The sequence below is a fragment of the Acanthopagrus latus genome, chromosome 5, assembly GCF_904848185.1.
Source record: "Acanthopagrus latus isolate v.2019 chromosome 5, fAcaLat1.1, whole genome shotgun sequence".
In the NCBI taxonomy this organism is placed as follows: Eukaryota; Metazoa; Chordata; class Actinopteri; order Spariformes; family Sparidae; genus Acanthopagrus; species Acanthopagrus latus.
Window position 1 is genome coordinate 13008310 of NC_051043.1, and position 13513 is coordinate 13021822.

Sequence of the window (13513 nt, forward strand, 5' to 3'; positions counted from 1 at the left end):
GAGCGAGGAAAACCGAAAAAAAAAAAAAAAAAAAAAGAAAGAAATAAAAGGGGCGGGGAGAGGGAATGGGGGGGACACAAGAAAAAAAAGGCACGGACGCCCAGTCAGTTTTCACAAAAAGGAGAAGAGAAGAAAGATAGTCACCTGGCATTCTCTGTTTCTCCAGCTCATGCTGTGAGGGTTTTCTACGTGGGGACTCATTGGTGGTGGTAAGAGAGTTGCCTGTGACAATGTGCCAATCAGAATCCCCGAATGAGGCTGGCAATACATGATTGGTTGGTTGAATGATATCAACAGGCTGGTATCTAAAGACAAGAGAGAACCAAGAGTCATCCCAGCAGAAAACACACACACTCTTGCCCTCTATTAGAAAGTCAATGCACAACTGGCATATTTATTACATATTTTTGGAGACACCCATCATCGCTGGAGACAATTGTTTCCTTCGATTGCAGCACCAAAATTGCTTGTTTTGATTAAATCGCCAAACATATTATCAAATCGTTACAAATCACATGTTGTTGGCAGGAGAAAACATAATTCTGGTTGTTGAGGTTGCATCAGATTGCCGACTGAGTGCACAGTTTTCCAACATGTGACTGTTAAAGTGCTGCTTTCAGTGCGCTGAAGATGTCTCCAGCTGTGATGGCTGTCCAGTTGTTAGCTGACATTTTCCAAAGGCACATCCAAGCCCTTGTACAGTGACCTCATCACTCTTTTAAAATCGAAGCTACTATAAATACAGTCCATCTTCGAAATTGATGCATGATGTTCTCCACCAGTGAAAATAAGACCTAACATTAAAGCATGTGACTTGAGGGAGAGGCAGCGTCCTGTTGCTTTTTAAAATTAAATCAGATTTATTTCCAGCCTGTGCTGCACCACGGTGATTTGCTTGTGTTTCAAATTACCGATGAGGTTATTTGTGGTATCTGTAGCTGCTGCACTAACAGGACTGTGCTCCTGATATTTACAGTCAGAACAATAAAGGAGTACACTGACATTTTAGGAAAGAACTCTTTAATTGGCTTACTGTCCAACTACTATCTTTAGAATCCCATGTGCTACGTATGGTGCTTTACAGATTGATGCAAAATTATAAATTTACTTTTCACTATGCATAGGCACTTGCAACTTCACTCTTAAAAGACTAGTATCTTTTCATTGTTTACAAAAAGGCTTTAGCGATTGCTTCTGTTCTGTTCATATAACATAAAGGAGGAAGTAAACCTACACACTTCAGCAATGAAAATATGATGGAAAGCATCATCAGAGATACAATTAAATAAATACTTGGATATACTGTACTGAGCTGTATCAAAGGATAAATAAGTAAACGAAAGATGGAATAAATGGGCACTTACCAGATCAGCCAATCATATACACACTTGATTAGTGTACATGTGTATCACATACTTTGTGATAATAGGTGAAAAAATTATGAACATATATAATAACACATTCATACTATTACACTATACTTCTACTTGAGTATTTCCATTTTCTGCTACTGTATACTTTCACATAACTACTCCTAATTCAAAAGGCAAATATTGTACTTGTAAAACTGCACTCTGAATGCTGCATCAGAGACAAAGTAGCACAATTTTTTAAAAATTAATTTATTCTAATAACGATAGGAATAAAAAAACACTGATTACTACGATTAAAAAAAAAAAAACGCTGAACATCAGTTCGGACAGTCAGCCAGGTCAAAAACTGGTCATAGATTATAGATACAAATAGATACAAATATATGTATAATTTAGTTGTACCTGTACTTTAGATTATATCAATATCAGATACTTTAAGACTTTACTATTCATATAGGTAACTTTCACTTTTACCAGACTTGTGTTTGAGCACAATGTCTTTGCTTTTATTCAAGTATGACTATTGACTGATTCTTACAACACTAAAATGAACTAGCAAAAAAAATTCACTTCTGATAAAGAAATATCAAAAATGTGTCAACTAAATAACAAACTAAATAAAAAAATACTCTAATAGCTTTCTAAAGCTACCGTATCTCCTCAGAGTTTGTGTTTCCACTGAAGCTACCATGTAGTGTGTGAGATGTGTGTCTTTACCTGGGTAGGGGGTGCCGGCGGGGTGCCCTGGCACCACTAAACTGTTGGTCGGTAAGGTCGGTGGCGGCGGCAGTGTGGCTGGGGTTGCGAACATGGCCGAATGGCGATGGGCCGGGCTCCGTAGGGAGGAATAGTGCGAGGTAGAGAGATTAGCAATGGATAGAGGCAAGGCGGGGGCCGAGGACGGCAGCCCGCTGAGGTGGTGGTGGGGGGAGGGGGGCAAGTGCTGTTTGGGAAGACCCACTGGACTGCTTCTGTGGCTGAAGAGACAACAAGATACAGTTCTCCATTAAAAGAAAATTAAATAATGTAAATGAACACATGGTCTATTTTAATCATTTATACAGTGGTTCAGTCAGACTGTGTTAACTGTATATATGTGATCACTTTGTTTCTAGATGATACTGATAATATGTTTGACACTTAACTGTGACAACGTGAGAATGGATTTCCAGCTCACTGAAATAAAAATAAGGTGGGAGCAGACTCTGAGAGGATGAGGTGAATGTGCTTTATGTACCGGAGGGTAGGCAAAACAGAAAACAGTAAATCTGACAGCTGCCTATTGTGAGTGCGTGTGGTGGAAAATCAATATCTACATGAAACAGTATTGTACAGTATCGTGTTCATTATATCAATTTGGAAATGGCCGCAGTTTTGTTTTATTAGTACTGTCTCCACTACACTGGCAATGGCTGGAACATGTTAAAGGAAAGTGGAAGCGTTTGCAGTGTAAGACTGGTAACAAAAGGTTAAACACAAAGTTCTCTGAATACACATTTTGTGATCCCTTATTGGCATAAAGATTTCTAATGGTCTCACATAGACTAACACAACATCAGTTTTACATTTACAGTATGAGTACAATCAGCAGTGTGTGTTTTTTGTAGGCTGGCTTTACACCGTCTTGTACATCCATGCACCTGTCACCAAACAACCCACCTGATGTCGTGGAGGCTGCTGTACAGAGGGTGATGCACCTGGTGGCTGATAACCGGCCGTGCGTGATGCTGTGGTGGCGGGAGAATGCGGGGCTCCTGGTGGGCGTGTGGGTGAGGAGGGTGGGGCTGAGGGTGGGGTGGCGCCCTCAACAGGGGAGGGGTGGGGACAGGGGGTGGAGGATGGTGTTCCTTCTTGACGCTGAGAGGTGGCGGGGTCGGGAGGCGCGATCTAGGGGGCTCAACGGGGGCCGCCGCTGCAGCGGGGGCAGGGGAGCCCGTAGGCGCCGATGCCGGGGTGGGGCTGGGCACGGGAGGCGTGAAGGGCACCTCACTATTGCTCTGCTCCTGGCTGCGCTGAAGCCCTGATACTTTGGCTGAGCTACAAGTCTTGGACTCGGGACTCTCATTCGTTGGCACACCTGAGAAAAAAAGAAACAGCGAAATGTTAGAAGAACATCCACACCTAAAATAGTTCATCGTTAGAAATTTGGCCATCTCGGATACCGAGCCATTTCCTGATTTAATTCAAAAGCATCAAATGCCAAAATCAGACAATAGCCAAACACTGTTTTTACAGAGGGGCTTACATGATGACTGATAAGTTAAACATTGCTCCCTTTCCTCCTTTATGATGTTGTCCTAGTGTCTTCTGCCCAAGGTTCCTCTTGTTTCCCTCTCCCTAGGTTCCATTAAGTGTTTAATCAGGTCATTTTCATGCTTGACTATAATCAGATGATCCAATTTCTTCCCGCAATCCAGTCAGTATGAATAAATCAGAGCTAATTAAAGTTAAATGTCGGCCCCTATTCAGGGCTTTGCTGAGCACACAATCTGGCATGAAATAATTATGTTTCAATTGTGCTATGAAGGGAGATCGTGGCCCCTTATCTTGGCCTCTCTGCCACCGCGCCTTTCTGTCCTCCCTTCCTGATCTTTCAGGAGATTTGGGAAAACCACAGCAAAGCACTCTGAACTCGACCACTTTGTCTTTACCATTCATCAGGGGTCTTTTCAACAGACAAGAAGCTTTTATATATCAGCATTCCAGTGAATGGCGACTTTTCATACTTGAAACCGGCTGTTGCAATTTAATGACTGTAATTATACGCTGTTGTAGCAGGAAAATGAAAGTGGCGGAAAACGCAGCATCTCGACACCTTTCACACACAAAGAATCTCAAAGCACTTATGAATCTTAATGAAAAAGAAAAGACATTTGGCGATCCCCTACTTCTCTCCAAATTGAAAGAAAAGCAGAATGGGCCACAAAGAAACTGAGTTCAAGGAGACGGCAGTGCCACGGCTACAATAGCTAAAACACGACTATAGCTTCTCAGCTCATTAAAGTGGAGGAATTCATTTTGAGCACAGGAACATCACATGCATAGGGGGGAAAAAAAAAAATTCAGAGAAAGACAGTGTTCGCACACGGACGGAGAGAGATAGAGACGGAGGAAGAGAGAAGACAGCCTGGTAGAGATGAGGCTCTCTAAGCGGCTCTAATCTACAGCTCTGATGCGGCAGTACTTCAGTCAGAAGGCTTACTAGTACCTCAATTAAAAAAGCTCCATGGGCACTCTCGACGGTAACAAAAAAATGAGAAGAGCTGGGAGCTGCTGTCAAGCCAGTGAGAACTCGACATGCAGCCCACTAATGGAATATCCAGTCCCTATTAACAGCCTGCTTAATCTTTCAAGGATCCTAACACCCATAAAAAGACCAATAAAAAGGCAGGGCAGAGCTTTTATTTTTTTATTTGCTGAGCTCCCCCCTCCCTCGCTCTTTGCATTTTATGGGAGAACCGGGGCTGGCTAAGGTGTCACGATTTTCTAATGAATTCCGGGGTCCGGGCGTATATATAGACCTCCTGGTTTATAGGGGTCTGGGATTTGGATTAAACTGTCAGGCTCTCATTTCCCGCGAGCAGAAGAGAAAGAGGAAGACTGAAGACGGGAGACAGAGAGACAGGCACAGACAGACAAACGGGCGAAGAAGAGGCAAATATCCACCGTCGAAATGTCGCTGCTGGGTGATGTTGCCGTGGCAACCTGTTCTCCCAGACACAATGCGAGGCAAGTGATACTGAAGGAAGTCTCGCTACGACCACTAGAAGATGGAGAGGGGTTTCTAATACTAATGCTGGGAAGCCAGGGCCACAGCGAGCGCCGGGTTATCTTAATGATGATTCTAATGGGCTCTAATGGAGGCAGGGAGGTATCGGCTCAGACCAGCCCATCGCTCATTAAAATCACTCTGGAAGCTAGGACACTTATGCACAGACACACACACACATGCACACATGCACGAATGGAACAGAAGATGGACACACACACACACAAAAAAGTTGCTATTATGGGCATGCTGCATGAGCACACACAAACACAGCAGCCCCGACGTCTTCATTATGGTGAGGACGGAAACAAAGCCAGATCATCAGAGCTAATTTAGTGGAGAAAGCAAAAAAAAAAAGTTTAATTCCAAATAATTTTTTGCTTCAGAACTGCTGGCATCATGTTAGGATGTGAAGCTGTTATGTACGTATAAATAATGAGTAATTGTGCGACAGTCCTCTGAACAACAGGCTGTCAAGCGTAGTGAACACCGCGATACACTTAGCTACTGGATTATTATTCACATTTCTGTAAGTGTTTCAGCAGCAGCCATTTCAAGTGTAAACTAACACGCAGTGCTAACAAGATGACAGGAATTTCTCTCTGACACACGTCACCCAAGGCCTATATGTAGGAAAATCACTGCTGTTTTTCAACAAACGCCGTCCCCTTGCCGCAAAACTGCACAACTGTCAAGCGTTTCAACAAACTGCCAAATTCTGCAGTGTTTTGTTCTTCCTTCTCCTCGGGACATGGAACACACTTTCCCTGCAATCACACACTGAGGGGAAACAGTAGGCAAGCCACAGGCAGTCATGTGAAACAAATGCCATGCGAGTGTGCGTACAAAAACCGTGTTGTCCTGAAGCTCTGTCCCGCAAACCTGAGCAGATGGTGTGAGTGAGTCAGGCAGGTTGGAGGGCAGCCCGGTGGTGGGGGGTAACCCCCTCCCACACCTCTCCTGTTAGCTGGGTTAGTGCACCGGGGGGACAGGGACATTCCCCAGGGGGGTGTTGGCAGGGCTGCTCACCAGATGACATCTCATCCCAGTATTGATCTTTTTATAGCTCCCGTGGCCCTGCGCACTCAGGGGAATTGGGCCTTGCCCTGTTTGCACGTGCCGGGGTTTGCGGTGATATGGGGTTGGTGGTTGAAGGGGTGGAGAAAAGAGGGTAACAGGGACAAAGGTAGCAGACAGACAGGAGTCCACTGGGATTGGCTGTTCATGACTGATGTGTCCAGCGGGGGAGTCTGGGGTGAACACGCTGTCGCTACACAGCTGTTACTGCCTCCAATATCCTTCACTTGTGACCCTGTTTGCCCCTGTGGAACATCTGGAGGGCTGGCACCGATCTGCTCCTATGTGGCTTTTACGCAGCCAGATGGCTCAGTCTGAAATGGCTTGGACCAGCCTGGAATGGAGTAGCCCATAGCTGGACTAGGATGGGCTGGTTATTCCAAGAAACACGACAAAAGACTCAATAAAGGGTAAGGTGGCTGCTCGCTGTGATCAGGATATCCCTCTAAAGCACGGGCTGTTGACACAGGGCATGTCCTGAAGCCCTGGAGGACTGCACTGCAAAACTTTTGCTCTGAAATGCTTTGACTTGAAAAACTGGAGCCTTTAAAAAGCATTCACTTCAAACCACTTTATCTTAAACACACACCTGGCTATCTGCAAATGGACCCAACGACCTCATGAACGACGAGAGCCCTAGAGAATATTCAGATTCGGCTTCCAACTAAAACCCTCAGCAGACTAATGCTGTGAATGCAAATAAGTGTGTTACATAAAATACCTGCTCACTGCTGACACGATGCCAGCACATACAGCCAGGGAAATGTAACCTGTATGCAAAAAGCCTTTTCAGATTAGATACGAGGCTATGCAAATTCTCCCTGCGACAAGGGGGGGTCGGGGGCTAAAAGAAGCTTAAGGCCACTGGGTGTTCTCATTTACTAGGCAAACATGGTGGTTCACTCCCTTCATGGCACTGCCAAAGCGTAAACAGTCAGGGCACTGATAAAATAAGGACAGGAACAGACAGATATTTAAATAAAGCGGCATATCGGCTGAAAGACGTTGGAGGATGCAGAAGGTATGTGAAAATATACGCTGCCTTGATCTGTCTCCCGCTGGCTCTGGTTGACAGAATATTCTGCCGCTCTTGACGGTTGAGCTCACAATGATTTGGTTTTTGTACCTCTCTAGACAAGCAATCTGCACAGAGCCAAGGCTTAGCTCACGAGTGAGTGACTGTGGAAGATGGCTATAACAGATACTGGCAGAAGGCAGGAAACCGCAGTCTTGCCAATCAACACTTCATTGCCGTGAGGTATTCAGTCATAAAAAAAAGGTGGGGCGATTTCAACGAAATCATTTTGTATGAGAGGAACAGAAGGGCTGAGCAGTGTTGAATCATTGTGCTAATAATAAAATCATAGGAGAAATTTGCAACGGCTTGCTTTCCCTCACACTATTTAATCTGCCTCGAGCATCTCCAAGCTGGTAACGAGGGGAGCCAAGACGACGTTTTCGCAAATCACTCAGAGATGTTAATGGGGGAGTGGACGAGGAGGAAGCTGGCCAAGATAGCTAAAGAGTGGCGACAGCTGGCACGTTTCAATTATTTGTCTCTGTCTCTTCGTTGCAGCTGACAAAAGGAGTGGATGGCAGCAGAATGGGGATGGGTGTTAAGCTGTAACACGTTTACAGTCAAAGCCCAGGCATAAATTGAGAACCTAATGTTCATTTCAGAGAGCTGGCAGCTCAAGCTGCCGGATGAATCAGTTTTTCCTGCGCATATCAGATCCCAATTCAAACAGCAGCCATATGGTGCAGGACACATATGCCATTCACCTCTCATGGCACATATGCCAATATTGAGGATGGGACGTGGAGCACATCCTCAAATCGGAAAGAAGGGAGAGGGAGAAAGACAGGGTCTAAATGTTGACAATCCAACTTCTTTTATGTCTTATACAGTCCAGGAGTGCCTCTCACATCAATGTTAACCCTTAATTAACTCCTGGGTATATTGTGCTGCAGAGAAGAGAGACACCTCTACACTTCCCTGTTTGTCCCTGAATCTCCGTGAGGGCCCATCTCCCTGCAGAGCTGTTTCTAGCAGAGCTCCTGTGCTTTGGGACTGCCATCAGTCTCAGCTTCTTATGAACACAGCCGGGTCATCTAAGGTCAGTGCCACTGGGCCCTCCTAAATAAAACTCTGGCCATCTTGGAACTTTCAACAGAAAAGCTCAAGTCTAATGGCTCCTCTGACACGGCCCACCCTGCCAGCATGGAATTTGACCCCTTTCGCTGTCACTGACCCATCACCAGCCCTGGTGACCGTTCTTACCCCGAGGCTGCTGCGGACAGACAGCCACCGGGCAGGGAGAGGGAGGAGCTATCTGAACTTTAAGAATGAATTTTGTGTTGAAAAGAAGGGAAGCCTTCAGGAGTTATTTGTGCAATGCTGCGAGCACTAGCCTTATCATTTCATTAATTAGCATGACACGCCTGCCTGATGGACTTGAACGCCACAGCGGCAGCTGTCTCAATTGATTACGCCAGTGGACGTGGCGCGGCAATTATCGAGGTGACTGGAGACAACGGCTGCCACTTCTAATAAAGGACTTAACTCCTGCTTCCCACATCACAGCACAGTGGTGGGAGGACAGTGGCAGCCTCCCTGTGTCTCTCATACCTTTAAGACCTTTTCAGCGTCTCTCCACGGGCTGCCGTAGAGCGCAGTGTGGGCTGTAGTTCTTGAGCAGCGTGTCAGCTTTACTTAAGCTCGCATAACGCCTGAACAGCATCACTTTGGTGCCCCACAGGAAAGCATCCTCTATTACCCCACCAACTGGCTCACAATCCACGGAGAAAGGAAGGACAGGAAGCAGGAGAGAAAGAGAGAGGGAGGAAGATGTAAGAGACACAAAGACAAGGCGTTTTAGCCAGGAAACTTCAGGTCCAAGCTGAGATGGGGGGAGTGAGTGTTCAACAATGTAAACAGAGGCACTGCTTTCCAGCCTCATTTCATGTATGAACATGCATGAAGCCCACAGCCTCTAAGTGGATATAATATTATCTTTCAGTGTCGTGCTGATTACTTCTCAATGGAAGGGAAATGGCTGGGTGAAAATCCTTCAACAAATCCTAAGTGGCATGACAGTGGGCTGAAAGAGCCTGCATGTTTTTCTTCTCCTCCTCCTCCATCTCCATTTTCTCTCCCCACTCAGAGAGCAAAGCAACAATCGGAGGCTGACAGCTCCTAACCGCTCGCCATACCTCATTCACTGTTGTGACATATGCAGCCGTTGTTATGCACTGCCATGAAAGGGGTGGAATCTTTGTCGGCATATCATATTTCCTTAAGTGTATTGCAGATACGGTTTGTCTGGATCATAAGCTGTGGCTCAGATTAAGAAGTTGCCTGAGCTGCTCACCTGTTTCATGCAAATGCTGCAGCTATTTTCATTATGTCGACTGAAACCGCCTGACAGCCCGGAATGCTGAGGCTGCTAGCTTTTCCAAGTGGTGGCTCTAAAGCAGGCACCGGTGAAAAAACAAAGATCTTGTTATCAGCAACTGCCAGAGAAATAGATGGTCAATCAACCACCTCATTTCTTCATCTCGTCGTGTTTCCATGTTGAAGCATCGTGTTACGACAGGCTGGGGCAGATCTTCACTATGCTGATCAGAGCTGATGGTTCATTACAGTACATGTCTACAAATAATAAATGAATATACACATACATATGTGTGTGTATATATTGTTTGGTGTAGTCAATTCAGTCAATAATACAATAAAAATAAACTTTCATGATCCGCTTTGTAAACGTTCACTATCAGGGATTTAACTGCCAATAGACAAGTTTTCTGCTTTAACAGACCATGTCATTATAAAATAAATGTTGCTTGCACAACATCATGGTGGTAGAATAATTACACCATCCGTGCTTGGATTGGTTCCTTACAGCTTACAGCTCCGCAAATTTTGTCTGACACCGGGCACGAAATCTCCTGGGAAAAAGAAGGCAGGATGGCAGCCTGGTGCCATTGCTATCCACTGTAATGTCTCCATTATAGACTGAATAAATTAATTAACCTGTGTTGACGGTACTTGCAAATGGTTGTCTTTGCGACAGAGGCTACAACAGCTCCACTCCACTCCACTCCACCACAACATTAGGAATTTTTCTAGTTATTATCACTGATTCAACTGGTAAAAGTCTCGTTCCCAACTCATCAAATACTGGATGGAAACTGATCCGACCTACAGTCCCAATGTGTCAGTATTTGATGCGTTGACTTTCACTATAAACGCAAAGCTTATCAAAAAACATGTTCGGTCACTAAAAATCTACTTTGACCCTTTTACACACTCTGCAGCGAATTATAGAGCATCGCTGATTCTGGATCTAGAGTATATATATTCCCCTCACAGGGAAGGTGGGTGGAATGGTGTGAGATCTTAGTGGACTATTTGTCTAAAGATAGCACCCCAGTGTGCATTAAAGTGCTTGCGCTTAAGTTTCCCATCCCTGCGGGCCCCCCAAGGGAAGACGCCGTATAGACACACTGATGTAATCAATGCCTCTTCTATAGGAGGATCCTGCTGCTGAGCTGCTCCTGGGGTGCTGCTGGGTAATTAGGCTTACAGATGGAGACCCAGCAGCTGTTGAAGACTAGACTAGAGCTGCCATTTTTCCCCGCTAATGGCTACACGCCAAAAGAGCTGTGTTCTTACGAGTTACAAGCCCTTTTTTCCTGCAGCAGTCGGGGCTTACGATATATCTGAAAGTAGACTTTAAAAAAAGTCTACTCTCCGGGCGAGGGGGATGTGGATGGTGGATGAATTACATGTCAAGGCTGATGACACACTTAGCGGGTCGAGGTGGAGATGTTTGAAATAGCTTTCATACAGAGCTTAGCAAGACAAACACACACAAAAGCCTCCTCAAACTCAAACCCCTCCCTCTCGTGACCACCGTGTTCTCCACCGCCGCCGCTGCAGGAAAAGACTGACAATCGGAGGGTGTCTCAGGTTCACAAACATTTGCCGTCCTTTCTTGCACCCCATTCATCATTCTTGATTAGAGAGAGAAAGCATGACAGAGAAAGAGGGATAAAGTGACCCAGACTGGGGGAGAAAGAGGGGAGAGAGGCTAGTTAATAAGGCAGAGGAGTGAGGAGAGGGAGCAGAGGGCAAGGAAGTTGTGTCAGGTAAACTAATGGAGACAAGGCCCGGATCCTGACCCGTGGGGCTGCTGCTAACCTAAACCCACAACTGACTCCTCCCCCCCATCTTCTCTAAGCCCCAGCAACACACACAGGTAGCAGCACACACACATACAGAGGTAGGAGAATCTGGGTCTGCCCTCCTCCAGCCCAAGTGGACAAGGAACATTAACAACAGCCTGCACGTTTTCAGAGCTGTGATGAGCTGCCGCATTTCACCGTGGCGTGCCAAGCGAAGAATTGATTTGTTTGGAGTGTGAAGGCGGCGTGTCAGTTTGGGGAAATGTGTGAATGTGAGTATGTCTGTGAGGAGAGGGGGATGCACAGTGAAACAGGAGCGAAATTGGACTCTGAAACGAGCCAAATCGCTCGTGAGATGAAACAGACTACACCAGCAAAAAAAAAAAAGAAAGAAAAAAAAAAAAAAGCAACAAGACAAAACAAAACAACACACGGCCCCAGAAAAGTGTCGAGCAAGGCAGGCTGGCACAAAAGCAAAAAAAAAAAAAAAAGCAAAAAAAAAAAGAGAAACAAAACAAAACAAACACACTTTTCTTTCTGCTCGACATATTTCAGCCTGCAGACGACAAAACAACACTGAGAGAGTTAGAGGAATCAAAATCAAACCGCTAAGTGTGTCTGACTGTTTCATGAATCCGTGTCGAAGCAGAGGCTCCACACCACATCAGACCCTGTAAATTCTCCTGAAAGCCTCCTCTCTCCCTTTAGCAGCCAGTGCTTAGATTATTGTGTGCAGCTAAAAGGTAAGTGCTGGGAGTGTCACACTTGAGAGTGTGTTTTAAGCACCATAAAGTATCAAGACCCAGATGGCTCATCCTCCCTGAAAAACATGTCCACTCTACCTCGGCTCCAGTACCACCTGCTACCAGGATTAGGTCAGTGCTACACCGGCCCGGCACACTAATACAGTGTACCGCAGCTGATAGGGAGCCCAGGGCACTTCACCACTTGCCCAACACATAACAGCTGATGAGTCAATACCTGTATCATTAGTGATAGCGATAGCTTTATATAGAACTTTTCCAAAAACACAGGGAGCCACAATTTCAGTTGTCATTTCTCACTGTTAGGCTTCAACAGAAGCGGCCTTCTGCAGGCCGATACAGATGATGATAGTTTCGAATAAAAGACATCTGGCTTTGATTAATCTGTACTAATATGTTCAGTAAATAGCTTAAATAAAGGTTAGACATATTTTTGAACACAAAAACTGACCCCACTTCTAGTAGCAATAATACATTAATACATTAGTACATTGATATTGCCTACATTTTAGAAATGTTCCAATAACTTTTTTTTCCCTTCCTGATACAGTATATATATCTATATATATATATCTCAACAGCTGTACACCACTAATGATGTATGATGCTATGTTTCGGATCTGCTTGAAGTTACACAAATCTCTTTCTGTTAATGTTGGTCCAACTGCAGGAGCTGTTATTCTTTATTAAAGGTCAAATGTGTGCCAAAACAGTATTATAATGAGGCACTGCAGTTCTGCAGAGATGCCACCTCTCTTAGTGTAAAACAACACGTTTTACAGACCTCAACGCCTCGGTACTGGAACAATGCTACTCAAATCATGTTACGGGTTTCTTGAAATTATCTTTATACTGTATATAATCAGAGTGAATCATGCAGAGGCATGTGACAGGAGTGTATATGCACATCCAAACGAAAGAAAAGGGCAGGTAATGACACGAAAGTGAGCAAAACACGCAACAAAAAGATGGCTCCAATATCAGCTTCGAAGCTTTGTTTCGGGTAACAAGCAACGTTGCACAAAACATCACTTTTTGTTTTGTATCACTAACCCTGGTCGATGCTGCTGATACTGCTCTGTGCAGAGCTCTGTATGGGTCATGTGGCATTGGAGCCACTTCCCTCCCTCCGTCCCAAAGTAAACAGCATTGAAATCCCAGTCCTGCTGCTCGCCCCCTCAACACAGCAGCACTAACCCAACAGCCAGGGAGGTTAGAGCCCATGCTCTGCTGAATGGGGTATTACAGACAGTCAGAGGCCATTAGAGGCCCCACCACCAGGGCCCAGTGCAGGGAATTCACCAGTAGCCAAAAACAACAGCCATACAGATGACCGCTTGAAT

The 13513-nt window shown here is 45.2% G+C and overlaps 1 protein-coding gene across 12 annotated transcripts in view; it reads right to left on the reverse strand.

Annotated features, from left to right (window-relative positions):
* fbrsl1 (fibrosin-like 1) overlaps nt 1-13513 on the reverse strand; it is a 284888-nt gene that overhangs the window by 14557 nt on the left and 256818 nt on the right. For 10 of the 12 annotated variants that reach the window (XM_037097550.1, XM_037097552.1, XM_037097553.1 and 7 more), the window contains 2 exons: nt 3033-3450; nt 2091-2350 (listed from right to left, as the gene is read on the reverse strand). In XM_037097550.1, the coding sequence (XP_036953445.1) occupies nt 2091-2350; nt 3033-3450 (678 nt within the window). Of the gene's footprint in view, nt 1-144; nt 306-2090; nt 2351-3032; nt 3451-13513 lie in introns of all 12 variants that reach the window. The other 2 variants (XM_037097558.1, XM_037097555.1) reach the window with 1 other exon arrangement.